At 41.3% G+C, this 16,048-nt stretch overlaps 1 protein-coding gene across 3 annotated transcripts in view; it reads left to right on the forward strand.

Moving 5' to 3' along the window:
* Positions 1-16,042, forward strand: part of CEP78 (centrosomal protein 78) — a 45,165-nt gene extending 29,123 nt beyond the window's left edge. For all 3 annotated transcript variants that reach the window (XM_025214218.1, XM_025214216.1, XM_025214217.1), the window contains exons 12-16: positions 1-101; positions 7,575-7,652; positions 9,774-9,940; positions 12,365-12,518; positions 13,746-16,042. The exon at positions 1-101 is cut by the window's left edge and continues 46 nt beyond it. In XM_025214218.1, the coding sequence (XP_025070003.1) occupies positions 1-101; positions 7,575-7,652; positions 9,774-9,940; positions 12,365-12,518; positions 13,746-14,264 (1,019 nt within the window). In that variant the 3' untranslated portion in view covers positions 14,265-16,042. The remainder of the gene's footprint in view (positions 102-7,574; positions 7,653-9,773; positions 9,941-12,364; positions 12,519-13,745) is intronic.
* Positions 16,043-16,048: the final 6 nt, after the last annotated feature.

Below are 16,048 nucleotides of genomic sequence, written 5' to 3' on the forward strand. Positions count from 1 at the left end.
AGACTGAGGAAACGGAAGGGATTTTAGAGGACATTATGCATGATCCTGATATAACAAAGTCTGCAGATAAATTGAATGTAAAACAATATCAGCAATTACAGGTATGAAGAAGTAATTTTGTGTGTTAGATATTTATAGAAGTCAAATGATATTATAAAGGTTCTGTTTTTGCAGGAAAGGGATTTTAGAACCTAATGCTTAAGAGGATTAAGTAACCCAATCTGAATATTTTTATACTTCTGCTGTACTATGTAACATATAGACCTCAGTCCCATTGAGGACATGCTTTAAAGTAAGTACCTTGTTGAATCAGAGCTGTAATGAATAAGAACTCACTTTTTTCTTTTTCAGGCCATGATATGTGACATTAAAGCAACAATAAGGTTATTATTTGTGGTATTTTGTTAAATGAATAAAGAAATGAAGTGTATTTTAAGTAGTTTCTTACTGTTAAAGTAATGTACATTGTATAAAATGTTTTTAAAAGTCAAATGAAATTAGACGTATTTTAAAGCTCCATTTACAATGCAGCTTTATAGTAATCTCTTTATTTGCCTCTTGCTTTTTTTTTTATTTCTTCTGATTGTTTTCTAGCTGTATCTAACAAAATGAAGAGTTATAGCAAGGCTATCTGACAACTGCTGCAAACATCTTCATATAGTGTGGGCTAATGGTATGTGAAAAAGGAAGGAAAATTTAAAGGGTTTGTTTTAGTGGCTCAGTAACTCTGTTACGTTAGTGGCATTATAATCCATTCCCCACCCCACAAGGCAGAATAACTAGATAACTATACACTGAAATTCTGGCAGTTGATAAATTAAGGTTCAGGAGATGTTTTACCATCAAATTAACATCATTTAAACCACAACTGCAGTGATTTTATTTTTTTGCTTCAGGTAACTACATTTGAAGCCATTGTATCTCACCTTGCACTGCTTATAGTTTTAGAGATTTCTCAAAGATATCAAGGACATCATTTTTTTGCATAAGCCAACTTAATAAAAATTAAATACTAAATTACTCTTTGATCCATGTAAGAAGAATTGTTGAAGATTCAGGGGGCAGCTGAATGACTGACTTTGACTTGACCAACAATTTTTGGTACATGTTCTAATGTGAAAGAAACACTTTGGTTTTTAACAGTTTCAGATGGAGGGGGAGAGGAGAGAGAGAAAAAAGTAGATATTTGTTTATATGAAACCAGAGCTTCTCTTTGTGAGAGGACAGAGACCAATTTAGTACTTTTTGAAGTGTTCCCAAACACCAGCTTACAATACATGCTCCTTTCAATGGGATCAAGATTTTGATGCTCTTATTTACATCAAGTATATCTGGTACTACACTTAAGTAACCTTGTTGGAATCAAATAATTCCTGGATATAAATAAAGATGACAGAATTTGTTCTTTGAAGGTTATACATTTTTAATTCCTGCTCTTACTACAAAAATGTGAGCCTACAGGCTCTTTAAGTTTGAAGTGTTATTAAAACGATATTCATTTTAAAAACAAGGTAAATTGATTCTAAGATTTTGATAAAGCTGTGGAAATTACATTTAAGTCTAAATTAAAATGGGAACTGATATGCCCCTTCTTTCCACTAGAGGGAATCGGAAGCACTTGTATTTGCTTTGTTAAACACATGGGGAAATTCCCAAGGGCTATAAAACCGTAATTGCTGTGTTGAACTTCACTTTCCAGATCATGCAGTCTCTCATTCTTATGTTACTATTACAGCTGGTAATATATATTTAAAGATTGTTAACCTGCAACTTAGCTATTCATTAGTATTTAAAAAGTAAAAGGGGAAAACTTGGAAATTGGTTCAACAACTTACCCAAGTGTTCCTGTGTTATACTCCCACCCAACCCTTCTGCATTTTGATGCTTTTAGTGCTAGTTTCTTCTTCATAACTACCTAGTGTTAAGCAATCTTCTTCAATACTATAATTGCAAAGGAGCTTAAGGCAAAAACCGTGCCATATTTAAAACTATGTTTTTCGCGTCCCTGCTGATCAGGAGTGAGTGGTGGGGGGGAAGAAGGCGGGGAGGCATGCAGGGGAAACTGCAAGATTTCAGGAGCCATTGCATAGTGCATTTTTTACTTCAGTAGGTCCCTATACATGGCCATGTATCTATCTGGAATACATAGCCTACTGAACACATGCAGTATATACTCATATGCTTGTGTGTCCAAACTACGTGGGTAAGAGTGGGTGATAGAATTGCAAATTTTGTGTAGGTGCCAAAAAGTTTACTTGTATGTTTGGGAAACTGCTATTTAGGTTAATAGGTTTCCACCACTAGGACCAGTCTTAAAGTCCATGTGTAGTTCACCATGACATACTTTTTTAAATAAAATTTTAGTCTAGGGACAACCCAGATTTTCAAAAGTGGGTAGCAAGGCTGCATAGCAAAGTTTGCACATGAATATGCTTCAATACCCACCAGTTTGTCAGCACAAGTCATTCTCATTTGAAAATTAGGTTTCTAATATTACTCAGTAGAGTAGTCAACTTAAAATGTTATTTTTCCTGTCAGCTGTGAATTTGGTACAGATATTTATCAGATAGTTGTTAGATCTTGCAGGTATTTATCATGCAAAGCACTTACCATCTTGCTTAAATCCCATTGAATTCTCTTTTGTTTGAACTGTAGGTGCTATGGCCTTAGTGTAGAGGATTGGAAGAATTTATAATCTACACGCACGCGCACATTATACATGTATTATGTGCGTGTGTATATGTATGTATGTATGTGTGCACACATACATACACACATATACATATATGTGCACACGTGTGTGTATGTGTACAAGAATAATATACTTTTAATGGAGCAAGTGTGTAATGATGATTTAGTAGCTTATTTCTTACAATATACAAAAGCAGCAGACTTAGTTTATTAGCCAGACCTAAAAAAGTTTTGTAGGGATGTTTTTCTTAATAAGTTCTTTACCTACAAGTCTCTATTATCAGTAAATCTTTACCCTGGAAAGAAATTTAGTGATTCAACCAGATAACAAATATTAAAATGAAAAAAATGTTACCTTTGAATGCTTTAACAGATTTGTTCCCAGAGCAAAAGTATGCTGCAGAATTAAAACCTAAAACAGAAGATTTGCTTGGAAACGTTTGAGAAAAACTTAATTGATTTTGTAAAGTAACACTTTAAGAATTCTTTAAGTTTGTGATAATGGCTGATCTGAAAGTTCTTTAAATTTTGCTTGCATAGATTCCAGCTTGATGTAGAAAAGGCTCTTCAACTTGTAAAAGTGTAACTTCCTGGTTGCTATTTTCTGTTATACATATTCAACCTACCTGTGTCTTGCTGTCCTTATCAACCAGTAGATACTATAGAAGAGGATTGCGTTCTCAGCTATTAGTGCCTTTCTTTTTACATAGGCAGTAATAGGGAATGCAATGTCATCTGTTGCTTGCTATACCCCTTTTTTAAAAAAGACTTTTACTATACTGCTTAGGGCAGCACAAACTTGCAGCACATGTGCCGTTCTATCAGGTACACTTCTGGGTGATGGGACTCAGAGTGGCACTTGCGGAGGGGGCAGGGCAAAATTTGTGGTATGCCTGCCAAAAATATTAGCCACTCCTGACTTGGAGTGTCCTTAGCACAGAGTGAAACACATGAACATTTCTCAAAGTTCTGTTTTCATTGGAATTCTGTTTATCCTAAGCCCCTCTGACTCCTTTTGCGAGTCCCTCTTTCTCTTGATTCAGGATGGCTAAGACCAAGTCCCAAGTGTAATAGATAAATACCTCCAGTACTTGAGAAGGGAGGGAAAAAACTGCAACCAGTTATATTAATCTCCAACATAAGTTTCTGTAAGGCAATGGCTCTCAACCTTTTTAGACTTGATGTACCTCTTAGAAAGTACCATCTCTTAGTTTTCACTTTTGTTTTTGCCTGCAGAAAAATAACAGAACACTTTTTTGCTGTTGCAGAGAACTCAGACAGACCACAACTGTGGATTTCTATTTGAAATCTCTGGGTTTATCTGCAGACCTAACAGTGGTCATGTTTTGTGGTACCCCACAGCACCTTAGAAAGGATCTCGAGGCACCTTACTTGAACCTATAACCTTTTAATCTCAAGATTATAAAGAAACTCTTGCAAGGAGAATAGCTGAAGTGCCAAATTAAGCATTGTCAAATTGAATTATCAATTTAAGAGGTCCTGTTTTTATTGGGTAATTAATTCTTAAGCCTTCTACAGTCCAAGCAACAGTTAAGCATAGCCTTCCCAATGACTAACTATTATAGAACTGCATATTACCTTTTGCTTATTTCTAGATCCCTTCTTCCTACTCCTGAACGAATTGATGCCTTTTCAAGTTCCAGACAAGAATTATTTTTATAATGCCTCCTATTGCAGACTCTCTGTCACTCATAGGAACTATACTGCTTGCACAGATGTGAACTAAGCTCCCTCCTTCCCTACAATTTTATACCTCTAATAATAGAGTTTTGATAGTAGAGAGAGGAACTTGGTGCTAGTTGGGTGTGTTTCTCCTTATATAGACTTGGAAGTTGTAATATAGGGATCAGCAGTGTTTTTGGGAGGAGTGCCAAAAACACCCCGTCCTCAACCTACGCCTTGACTTGGCATGCCAGGGGAAGACAGCAGGAGAGTTGTGAGGTGCACGATTCTTGTTGCTGGCAGTGGGTGCATGTGTGCCTACCATGGGCGGATGGTGGGGGAGGGGCTGGGGTTGCAGTGCCCCTGTCCCTTCCCTGCTGGGTGCCCCTGTTTTTGTACATATGTCTAAACAGGACCATTTGTAAGAGGGAGTCCTTCTTCCATGGGAGGTGATTGTGGGCCAACCCATGTTGAAACCAACCCTGGTTGGCTGATTTTGTTTCTTAGGCAACTTCATGAGGGACCACAGGCTTCTAGCAGATCCAGGAGGAGGGGCAGAGGAATGAGCCATTTGCCCAGCGGCCCTGAACTACATGGGTGTCCAGCTCTCAGTGCAGGGAGGGAACTGCTGCCACTGCAGGTGGAGTGAGGGGAAGAGGCTTTGGCAGCAAGGTGTGGTGAGGCTGCCCTGGTGGGTCTCCCCCTTCTGCAGCTCGAGGCTCCTCACTGGCCCCAAAGCATGCTATTATGAAGTGGTTTTTGGCTTCCCTGGGGCAGTGATTGGGGGGGTGGGGAACTCCTAGAGCCCTGCTGACGCTACTGCTGCTGCCATTGCAAGGTGCTCTAGCTGCAGCTGGCATGGGGACTTCCTATCTGGGGTGATGGGGCTCATGCCTGCCCATGGCCCCTGGATGAGGTGCTACTTCTTAGCTGCTGATGGTGCAGATGCATCCTGAGGGGAATGGGAATGGGGATCCTATTGGGACAGAGCGCATGGAGTGGAAGCCTCCGCCCGCAAGGCAGCTGAGGGAGCCCCCCTCCCGTACTGGCCTCTCACCCTGGCACTTACCACCTCCCTCTTCCCCAGGTACCTCTTGCGTCCTACAGCCCCATATGTACCCCAGCCCGGAAGGGAAATTTGGCCCCATGCACGGGCTCTGCTAGGTAATCACTGCCAGTTGTTTGCTGGTTGTCATGGTGACTGCTTCCCCTCCAGAACTGCAGAGCCTCTGGGTGGGGATCTTTGCAGGTGGGAACCACCCCATCCCCCTGCCAAGGTGGTTCTGGCTCTGTGGCCCTTTGTCTTGGGCTTGTAGCTTGGAGGGGCACCTCCCCTGCCACAACCAGCCAGGCTCTGCTTCAGCCTACCACAGAGCCTGGGCTTCTTGCAGCAGGGCTTGCAGCCTCCTGGCCATGTGTGGCATGCTGAGCAAAACGGCCTCATGCATGCTGGGGGTTGCTAACCCCTGTTGTAGAACATGGTCCTGAAAGGCACTGCTCTCTGAAAAGTTCAGAAGCTGTATATAAAACCTGTGTCGTCAATGCAGGTGGGCAGCCTTTCTGGAAAAAAATAGTTTTTGAGATAATGACTGTCTTTTTTTTTTTTTTTTTTTGAGCTCAAACTATTTCTTTGTACTAGGCTTGTTGCCAACCATCCTTTTAACTAGTTCAGCTCTTTGTCTTTTTAAATATTGAAAGATCCTGTGCACTTCAGGAATGTTGTAGCAGGGTATAAAATAAAACAGGCATGTCAGTGTTAACCTGGTGTAGTGCTGCTCGTTTTTCCACAGTGATTTAGATTAAGATTGTTTTCTTTTGTTTCCGTGTTATAATAAGTAAAATTCTATTACCCTTTCCAAAGGGCTTGTAATCCTAAAAAGTTTAGTGAGCAAAATTCAATAAAATAGAACCTTCTAATTCAAGCAGATTGTTATTGGGAATGGGGGGAGTTCTGTTATCTGAGGGGAACCCCTGAAACTTCAAGATATTGAATTCCTATTACTTTATGGTCATGGATAAGAAATATATACCAAAGCATAAATATATTTTACTTTGTCTAACCCCAGTCTGAGATCCTGATCAGCTAAGCATGTTTTATCTTCTATACAAGGCAAATATAACAAAATATGGAAATGATTTTTCCATTTGATGTTGGAGGCACAAAAAAGAATCTTTATTGTAAATTGTTGGCAATAATATTTAAATTAAAAAATACTGTATTGTATTTTAGTTTGGTAAAATTGATTTGTCACTTTATTAGAAAGTACTTCCCTTTCATTCCTTTACTGCCAAATCTCACCATTCCAAAGTTGCACATTAGTAAACCAGTATACTGGATTCTTGTAGGCTAGGTATATTAGGTATAATTTTATGTACTAAAGGTGTTCATCAATTTAGGAACAAAAGCCAATGTTAAATAATTAGCCAGTTAATGTTGCATTTTACTATGGTCTTTGTAGAAGCATCCAGGCTGAATGGCCACACGGGTGGAGCCTGGGTGCTGCACGCTCAATGTGTGTCTTATTCTCCTATTTTTGTATCTTTTCCACCATAACTTGGTGTAACTATAAAGCAGGGGTGGGCAAAATGTGGCCCACGGGCTGCATGCAGCCCGCCAAGCCATTCTATCCAGCCCACAGGGCCCCTAAGAAATTTAGAAAATTAATAGTTATTTGCCCCTAGCTGCATGTCATGTGGCCCTTGATGTTTTGCCAAAACTCAGTAAGCGGCCCTCTTCCCGAAATAATTGCCCGCCCCTGCTATAAAGGATATTGGGAGGTCAGATCCCTGCCTGCCCCCATGTGTCTGGTGGCTGCCACCAGGTATGGAAAGCCCCAGCAGGGCTCGTGAGCTCCGGCACTCGCAGCTTCCGGGCCTTAGGCGGTGCTGGCTGTGCCTGCCACTTGCCTTCTTCTCAGGCTGGGCCCTAGGCCCATGTGGAGCCTGGCTTCTGACTCTCACTCAGCTCTGGGGGATGGGCCCATGGACAGTGCTCTGCTCGTCAGCTGCCCATCCTACGCCAGGAGTCGGAGCGTGGCAGAGCATGCTGTCAGCCTGTGGGCTTGCTGCTTTTCCTCAGGGCTGACCATGAGTCAGTTGCCTGTGAAGCATGCCAATGATTGTCGCCCTGGTAAGTGCGGGACCGCCAGGTCCCTGCTACAGTCTTACATTTTAGAAATGAATGTTTTGCTTTCTAACAGATGGAGTTGGATGAATGCCTGCTAAGATTAAAGGAAGAAAGAAGAGCAAGAGTAAAAGCAGATGAACGGATAATGGAGGTAGTGATTAGTTTTATTATATCAGAATTTGCTTGGAGAGGTATATAACGGTTTAGCTGGGAGTGACTATTAAGAACAGTTATATATGTATTAATATGTTGTGAACCAGTTGCATCAAAATAGGTGAAGAGACTATTCCAGTTTTTTTTCTTAGGATTTTAGCTGCATCCAGATTCTTGGCTCAAAGTAATTCATGTCATTTACCAACCTTTGGGCAATGACGAAACCTAAATTTAGTAATGTGTGTTTGCCCTTTAGTTCCCCTAATGTTGATGCTATGACAACCTTGAACTATAGCTACTGTATAAGTCTGCTTACAGCATCCCACCTCCGAGCCATTTTGATTGTTTGTTTTCTGTTGAGTGGTTAATCTTTTCAGTGTGATTTACAGTGGGTAAAGAATTAACTAATTATTGAAAGATAGTGGAAAATTCTTTTGGGTTGAGTTTAACCAAGAAGTAGGAATCTCTGCAACAAAATTCAGCATCAAGGATCAGGATATGTATATTAAAGGATTTGGGTCGTCCCCTCCCCTCTTTCCACTTCTTACCCCATGGCATGTTCATATTGGGAATGCTCTGCATTGCCGTCTCCTACCCCAGTGCATCTGGATCAGGGTCATGCTGCTCCCACCACTCCCCTGGTGTATCTGGTTTGAGGCTGGGCTGTTTTCCCCTTCTCCTAAGTCAGGGTGAGGGTTGATCTGCCCCTGTCTGGATCAGGACCAGGCTGCTCCTTGCCCCCCTGGCAGACAGATGAGGGGCTGTGCACTAGGGCTATGCGAAACAGCTATGTTTTGTTTCGGATTCAGCCGTTTTGGAGGGACAGTGATTTGTTTCGGCGCTTCGGATCACTGCTCCGTTTCGATTTGGTCGAATCTGTTTCAGCGCTGATTCAGAGATTTGGATTGACCAGGGAAAGGCAGGCACAGCCGGGCGACTGCAGGTTCTCCCACAGCTCCTCTGGCTGTGCCTGCCTCTCCCCAGGGAGGGGGAGCTGTGGGAGAAGCTGTCATAGCTGCCCTGCCCGGCCCCAGCCTCCTGGCACTTACCGACTGTAGCAGCGGTGATCAGGGTCTCTGGGAGCTTGTGGTAGAGCCCCCTGTGCAGTGCGGAGCAGTGGGGGGGCAGCAGGGATTGCTCCCCTTCACTTGGCACCCGTGGGGCAGCTGTCGCATAGCGTGGGTGCAGTGGGGCTTGGCAGGGTGCTGCACGCTGTGTGGGAGCTGGGGTGGCTCCAGCAATCACTTGGAGCCTGGCGCCGCTCATCCCCAGCAGCCCCAGCTCCCAGACAGTGCGTGGCCCCCTGTCGAGCTGCGCTGCACCCATGCCATGGGGCATCTGCTGCATAGGTGGGGGCGGGGGGCATCCCTGTTGCTCCCCACTGCCCCACACTGTGCAGGGGGGCTCTGCCACAAGCCCCCAGAGGTCCTGATCGCTGCTGCTACATCTGGTAAGTGTGAGTCTTTTTTTAAGTGCTGGGAGGCTGGGGCCAGGCAGAGGCTGGGGCCAGGCTGGGGCTGGGCAGGGCAGCCATGGGGGGCTTCTCCCACGGTTCCCCCTGTCTGGGGAGAGGCAGGCACAGTCAGGCTTCCGATTCGATTTGGACCTTTTAATGGGTCTCTCGATTCGATTCAGAGATTTGGCTGCCGAATTGGGCCGAATCTCCTCCGAATCAAATTGGCGACCGAAGCTTTGCACAGCCCTACTGTGCACCCTCCTCTCCCACCCCATCGATTAAATGGGGCCCCCCTTGCTGCTCCACGTGCCGGCTTGATCAAGCCCACCAGCCAGATCTCGTTCGCACCTGGACTGGGCACTGCTTATCTGGCCCATGAGGTAAAAAGGTTGGGCACCACTACTGTAAAATGTCTGGCCACAGGAGTATGGAGCTGTATACAAGCTAAATTCTCATCAGGGTAAATTAGTCCACATGGAGCTTTAAGCTGTTCTAGATAGATTGTTTCTGATGCCTGAACTAATTGGTTCGGTTTAGAGCCATCCGGCATATCTTTATGCTGCATTGCAATGATCAGTGTAGACATACTAATAAGTTTTGAAAAAAGAATGTATAGTCCTCCAGTGATAACAGTAAGTGATATTTTCCTTCGGTTTTTAATAGCTAGAAGTTGAAAATGCCAGATTAAGGAACCTGAACTTCTCTCTGTCAGAAGTACTTCATGCACAATCAGTAACTAATATGATTTTGGAAGATGAAGGTGTTCTTGGAAGCATTGAGAATTCTTTTAAAAAGTTTCATGCTTTTTTAGATCTTCTTAAAGATGCTGGGTAAGTTGCCTTTATATCTGAGTATTTTATTTCTTTTACCACAACCTCTTGCCTGGGTTTTTTTTTTCTTGATAATATGTGCCTTTTCTCCAAAGTGTCTATGAGTCCAGTGACAAAGGTCAAAGGGAAGATAAACTTCCTCTGTTCAGGGCCTCCCTGTCTTCTCTCAACCCACAGCAAATTGTGTTGTACCTATGATTTTTAGTTGCATAAACTTTGTTTATAGCTCCGTTCCATTTAACAGTGATAGAGGTGGCCCTTAAAGTAGTTTCTCCTCCAGACAGTAACTCTCTATTGGTCTTGGAGAAAGACTAAAAATTAGTGTCATCATGGTTAGATATAGTTTCAGATAGATGGTCTCTTAATCAGGAAGGAATGTCCATAAACTACAGAGACAGCTCCCTCTGTGAACTTCCATCAGTTTTCTTTCTGTTCCTTCCCCAACTCCAATCCCCTAGATTTTACTTTTTTTCTTTCTCACCTGAAGAGAACCAGCAGAAACTTGGTGAATTTCCTGAGCAGGCAGATAAATACCAATCATGAGTGGTAATTGCAGAAAGCTATCACAAAATTTACACTCTCCCATTGGAGAGATCTCGTTGTAGACCTGCTTGTTCCTAGAAAGCACAAATATTAGGCTCTGTTTGAGAGAAGATGTAAATCCAGGATTCCTAACAAATGCCTTTCTTTAGTTGAGCCAGAGGCTACTGTATACCTTTTCACTGTTCCCTGTAAGCTCCAGGGTAACTACCAGAGCTAGATGAGAATAAATTGATTTTCATACTTCTATATTAGGTAGGACATTTCTGCTTGCTGTCCTGTCTCCACAGCATCCAGTCATGCTTCTAGATCTTTTATCACAGAACCAGGGTTTGGTGCTTCATTCAGATTCAGTATAATTACAGTTAACAGATGGATACTGGCTAGATTAATACATTGAATGAAGACTGCTCATCATATTTCCGTACAGAACAGGAAGCCAACCATGGAAAAAAAACTGGTCTTCAAAATGGAAAAGATTTTTCATATGGCCCAACAAGGTCCTACTGCCTGAAATGTCTTTGATAACTAAAATGCTAGATTACTTACTGTTAGGTTTGAAACATTCCAGATTTTATTTTGATCAAGATGCATTCGGTGACAATATTCCCCATATTGCCTTCCATGCAGGTTTGCTCTGTCTTTTCCTATCAGGGTTATCAGAGTTTCTCATACCTGATGCCCATATGTCCTTTGGTCAGAGAACCTCCTTCAGATTGTGGTGTAAACATTAACTTATGGAAAATTATGGAGGCTTAGTTTGACTCCTGTGGAGGTTGGTGGCACAGAAGTTAGGGTATCTTGTAGGGCTGTGCAAAGCTTCGGGTGCTGATTCAATTTGGAGGAGATTTGGCCTGATTCGCTGGCTGAATCTCCAAATCTGAATTGAATCAGGGGACCAATTAAAAGGTCCAAATTGATTTGAAGCTCTCTAAATCTTCGGACAAGATTTGGAGAGCTTTGATGATTCGGGCAGTCCCCACCCGCCACAGCAGGGAGCCAGAGCCGGACTGCATGCTGGTAAGTAGGGGACTGGAAGAACGGGGAGAGGACCATGGGGGGACCCCTGCCAGGCCCCCCCGCCCACTCCCTCATCCCCCCACCATAGCTGCCCCATCCGCACAGCTGGTTGGTTACTTGGCACTACAGCTCCCTCAGGTGCTGAAGGGTAAGGCAAGCACCATGTGGGGAAGTGGTTGAGGTACTGGGTTGCATGGGGCTCACTGTAACCCAGTACCTGAACCCAGCTTTCTCTGCAGCTCCTGAGGGACCTCTGGAGCAAGGCAAGCAATGTGCTGCATTTCAGTGAGTCCTGTGGCTTGCCATGACTTTCTACCTGGCCCAGCTGTTGGACTCCCTATGTCTTAGCAACCTGAAAACCATGCAGTGCTGCCCCATTCAGGGCTCCACTGCTTGCCTATCAGCCAGGCCCCACCATGCTGTCTGATGCTGCCTGCAAGGCAGGGCTACCCAGCTGCATGTTCAGTTTATGGCATGATGGAAACCAGCCATAAAAATGTTGCATAAAACATGGGGAACATTTTTGTGCCTGGTTTCACATTTTCTTATGCCATACAATCAGGGAATTAATGGCAAGGTTACTATTTATAGCATGATTATCACCTCAGTTGCATTGTAAGTTAATGCCTGTCAGGGACATGAGTTTCACTTAAATCAGGTCTGTCAAATTCAAATAAGTTGTTGAGCTGGATCCAGACTGCAGGACTTCCTCTGGGTCAGATCCTGGACATCTCACAGGCCAAATAACCCACCTCTGGATCCAGACTGTGGGGCTTCTTGCAGCTATTCAGAATTATGAATATACTGCTCTCAGAGTAGGTTTTTCTTACCTTTATCTTAGCTAATATTTATTTTTCTTTCTAGACTTGGTCAATTTGCTACAATAGCTGGGATAGACCAATCTGATTTTGGTTTGTTGGGTCACCCTCAAATGAATTCTACTCTTCGTAAACCTGCTAATGCAGCAAAGGAGAAGTCATTTGAAGAAGAAAGACAAGAACACACAGTGAATAACAAAGTAAGTGTTGGGGGGGGGAGCTTAAAAAAAGATTGCGATCACTGCCCTTCATACAGTTAATGTGTCTTGGCTGCTATCCTGTTCTAGGTGACAGTGATGTATTAGTGATGGATCCATGAAAATGTTAGTGTCACTGTCCTAAAATAGACTGGCAGGGAAAGGACATATGTTTTTGTGCAAGTCCATATTAATTGTCCATTTAAGCCTCTCAAATAATACAGGTCAGACAGAATGTTGTGTATCCTGAATATCTGGCTAATATAAATTGAAATTCTGAAATATCCTGTAATACTGATAAGATTAGGCTCTGCAGCAGGCTGCAAAAGTAAATTTTGTGTAAAGGGAAGTGTATACTGGATCCAAAACCTCTCTAAGATGCACAGATCTGAGGGCTGTCAGATTGTGTGTTCCACGTCCATGTTAAAAGTGCTCCAGATTATTTAAAAACATGCTATCAATGCAAAAACCTTGTAGAAGTATCAGGGCAGTGATGAAATCAGTTAGGTGGAATTATCTTTAAAATCAGTTGGAATATTAATGTGTTGTGATGTTGTCCATCTCTTAAAAATTGGTTTCGGTTTTTCTTGAAACTTAATTCAGTATAGCGCAGTCCTGTTTTTGAGGCTAAACACTGAATTTCTGAAGCATATTGTTGCCGTTGTGAAAGCAAATTAAGTAAAAGTTTAATCTAGTCCTGCTACTGTCCCACAATGCTCTAGTTTTGCAAAATCTCTTAGCAGGCCATGATAATAATGGTTGGAGATTTGAAAAATGGGTATCAGTATGGCATTGCAGTTGAACTAGTTTAGAACAATGCTTATTTGGACACCAAGAAGACTTGTAATGGTTCTTAAATACTTCAGCATGACTAATCTGGTTTTGCTGAATCTTTTGTGTGTTTAACTTACATAATAAAACAAGTTCAGTTCTGTAGTACGGGCAACTTTGAAGATTAAAGGGGCTATGTAAAACAGTGCTAGAATGCTTACTTCCTCTATAATGGTTTCCACAACTATCACTACCCTTTCAAGCTAAACTTTTAGGAAAAACTAAGGAACATTCTAAATATGCCATTACCCAGTTTGTTATATAATTTATGAACTATATACTTAACTATGTAAAACAAGACAACAAAATGTATAGTTCTTAGAATACTCATAATTACGTTTTTTGGCTATATTAGTAAGTTGGTTGCTTCATTATTTCAATATGCATCTTTTCTTTCAGAATGCTGATGGAGATATATTTTCTTTTTCTGGCCTCATCCAGGCCCATGGGCTTGTGAATAATGCCTTTACTGTTTCCAGAGAAATGGAAGGACTTCAGGTTTCTGTTCCACAACAGCAAGGCTCATGTGAAGAAGGGGAAATTCAAACAGATAAGCAGCAAAAGAAAGAAGAAACATACAAAAGCAGCAGGCTAACATCTTCAGACAAGGATGTCAGACAAAGTGAACAGACAAAAGGGTATTTCTCAAAGATGCAATCAATTACTAGTCAGCATTCAGTCTCTGAATCTAGTCTTAATCTGAAGAGTAAGGGTAGCAAAAAATCCAGTGCTCTTTCTAGTGAAAAAAGTAGAAGCCGATCCTCAAAAAAATATCCACATAGAACAAAGGAAATAGAAATTGCAACTGCTGAAGCCAGAGGAGATCAACATGTACCCAAAACAGATCATTCAAAAAATGACACTATAGGATCTGATTCAGAAATACAAGAAAGTATCCATTCTGTGGCAAGCATTTGAAATGGGTGTAAAGAGAAAGCTCAAAATGTTTTCCTTATAGCGAGAGAGAAGGAATTTAAAAAGATATTTATATTCCTGACACCTAGACTACATGGATTTTTTGGCAAGAATGTATGGTTTGAAATTGTATAGAACATTCCACATGCTGTTTAGCATTCCTGTTTCATGAACACAAGTTTTTGACACAGAGGTTTTTGTGTTGGCCAAAAAAAATGATGATAAATCATTAAAAGGATACCCTTTGGTATTTAGTATGATCTTACAAAGCTTAGGTGATATGTGGGCTGTTGATTTACTATCAGTACAGATTTTGCTAATGAAGTTTTTTGCAAAATAAAATGAAATAGATTAATAGTTATGATTTGCCTTGTCATTTGATCACATTTGAAACTATTGTAGTGTATAATTACATATACACTTGTGCCTAATACTGTATGGTATATTCTCCCTCAGAGGGATAGTTGAACTCCTAACATTATTGGGAATATTGCATGAAAATCAGGGTGAATCCCCTTGCTATTCAATATTTTTAATACATTGTTTATAGATACAACAGTAGTTTTGTATATCTTTCCTCTGACGACAATGCATTAAGTAATTTATTTTAATCTGTTGTAATATAGATGAGCCATATACTCTCTGGTTAAATGTAAAGTTTCAAGGAGTTTTTGCTGGTTTCCATGCACCAGAGCAAATCTATTTTTACTGAGCCTATTGTAAATTATTCTGTTTTTGTTTAAAGTCGATTTCTGTCTTCAAATATTAGCATTCCCCACTGAATTTTTAACTTCTAAGATAGTTATATAGAACAAAGCCAATTTGAGTTGTTTTCCAATAAGAACTTAAGGGGATAGAATTGGGATCAGTTCTGGTTTGCTGATTTGAGACCAGCTAGTGAAGTAATCGTCAGATTGGTTTTGTTAAATGAATTGATGGTTTTGGTCCCATTCCTGGTGGACAGGTGTTGACTAGAAAACCTCATGGCCATCTACTTTTTACTGTGGTTGGAAATTTTATTAGTGAGGTGAGTGACAGAATGGACATAGAGCCTGAGCTGAGAGATATAGTATATCCAAGAGTAATAGAAATACCTAGAAAAATAGAATTACATCATTGCTCTAAAGGTTCTCCTAGAATATCATTGGGACACTATAGATTATGCGGCAGGAGGATGCTTTCGACCTATTTTGTGGGGAAGTATTTAGCAATTGTAAAGTCTGGCAGAAGTTTCTTTGATTTTTAAAGAAACAACAAAAACTTGTAATTTGTTTCCAGCAAACTTGTTTTCCCCTCTTATATGGGAAACTGCATTTCATTAAAAATGCTTTTCTACCTGTAATACTGGATGATTGTGGAAGCCATTCTTTCACGACAGGTCATGAGATTGTGTTAAGTTGGTTTCAAAGAGTATGTAATGTCTCTGAACGTAAGGAAAGAGCCTTAGTTTTTCAACAAAAAGAAACCCATTGTGTATATTCTAGGACCCGATGCTTAGTTGTGAGAATTTTCTCATTTTTCAGCTCGTGATAAACATACGGTATGTTTACCCCTTTGTTTTTTACTTGTATGCTTTTTGTTGTTAACCTTTCATTACTAGCTTTCCCTTCAGGTTGAGCTTCATCTTGTCTTATTATTGTGTGTGCTCAAACAAAACTGTTAATTCAAGATCTTGTCCTACACTTCAACCCACAGAACATAAAAAAACAAATACCTTTACATATTTATTGTTTGGACTTTAAAATTACCACACATGCTGGACGGACTGGAAAGGAGTCTACTTTCTC

This window comes from Alligator sinensis, unplaced genomic scaffold (genome assembly GCF_000455745.1).
Source record: "Alligator sinensis unplaced genomic scaffold, ASM45574v1 scaffold728_2, whole genome shotgun sequence".
In the NCBI taxonomy this organism is placed as follows: domain Eukaryota; kingdom Metazoa; phylum Chordata; order Crocodylia; family Alligatoridae; genus Alligator; species Alligator sinensis.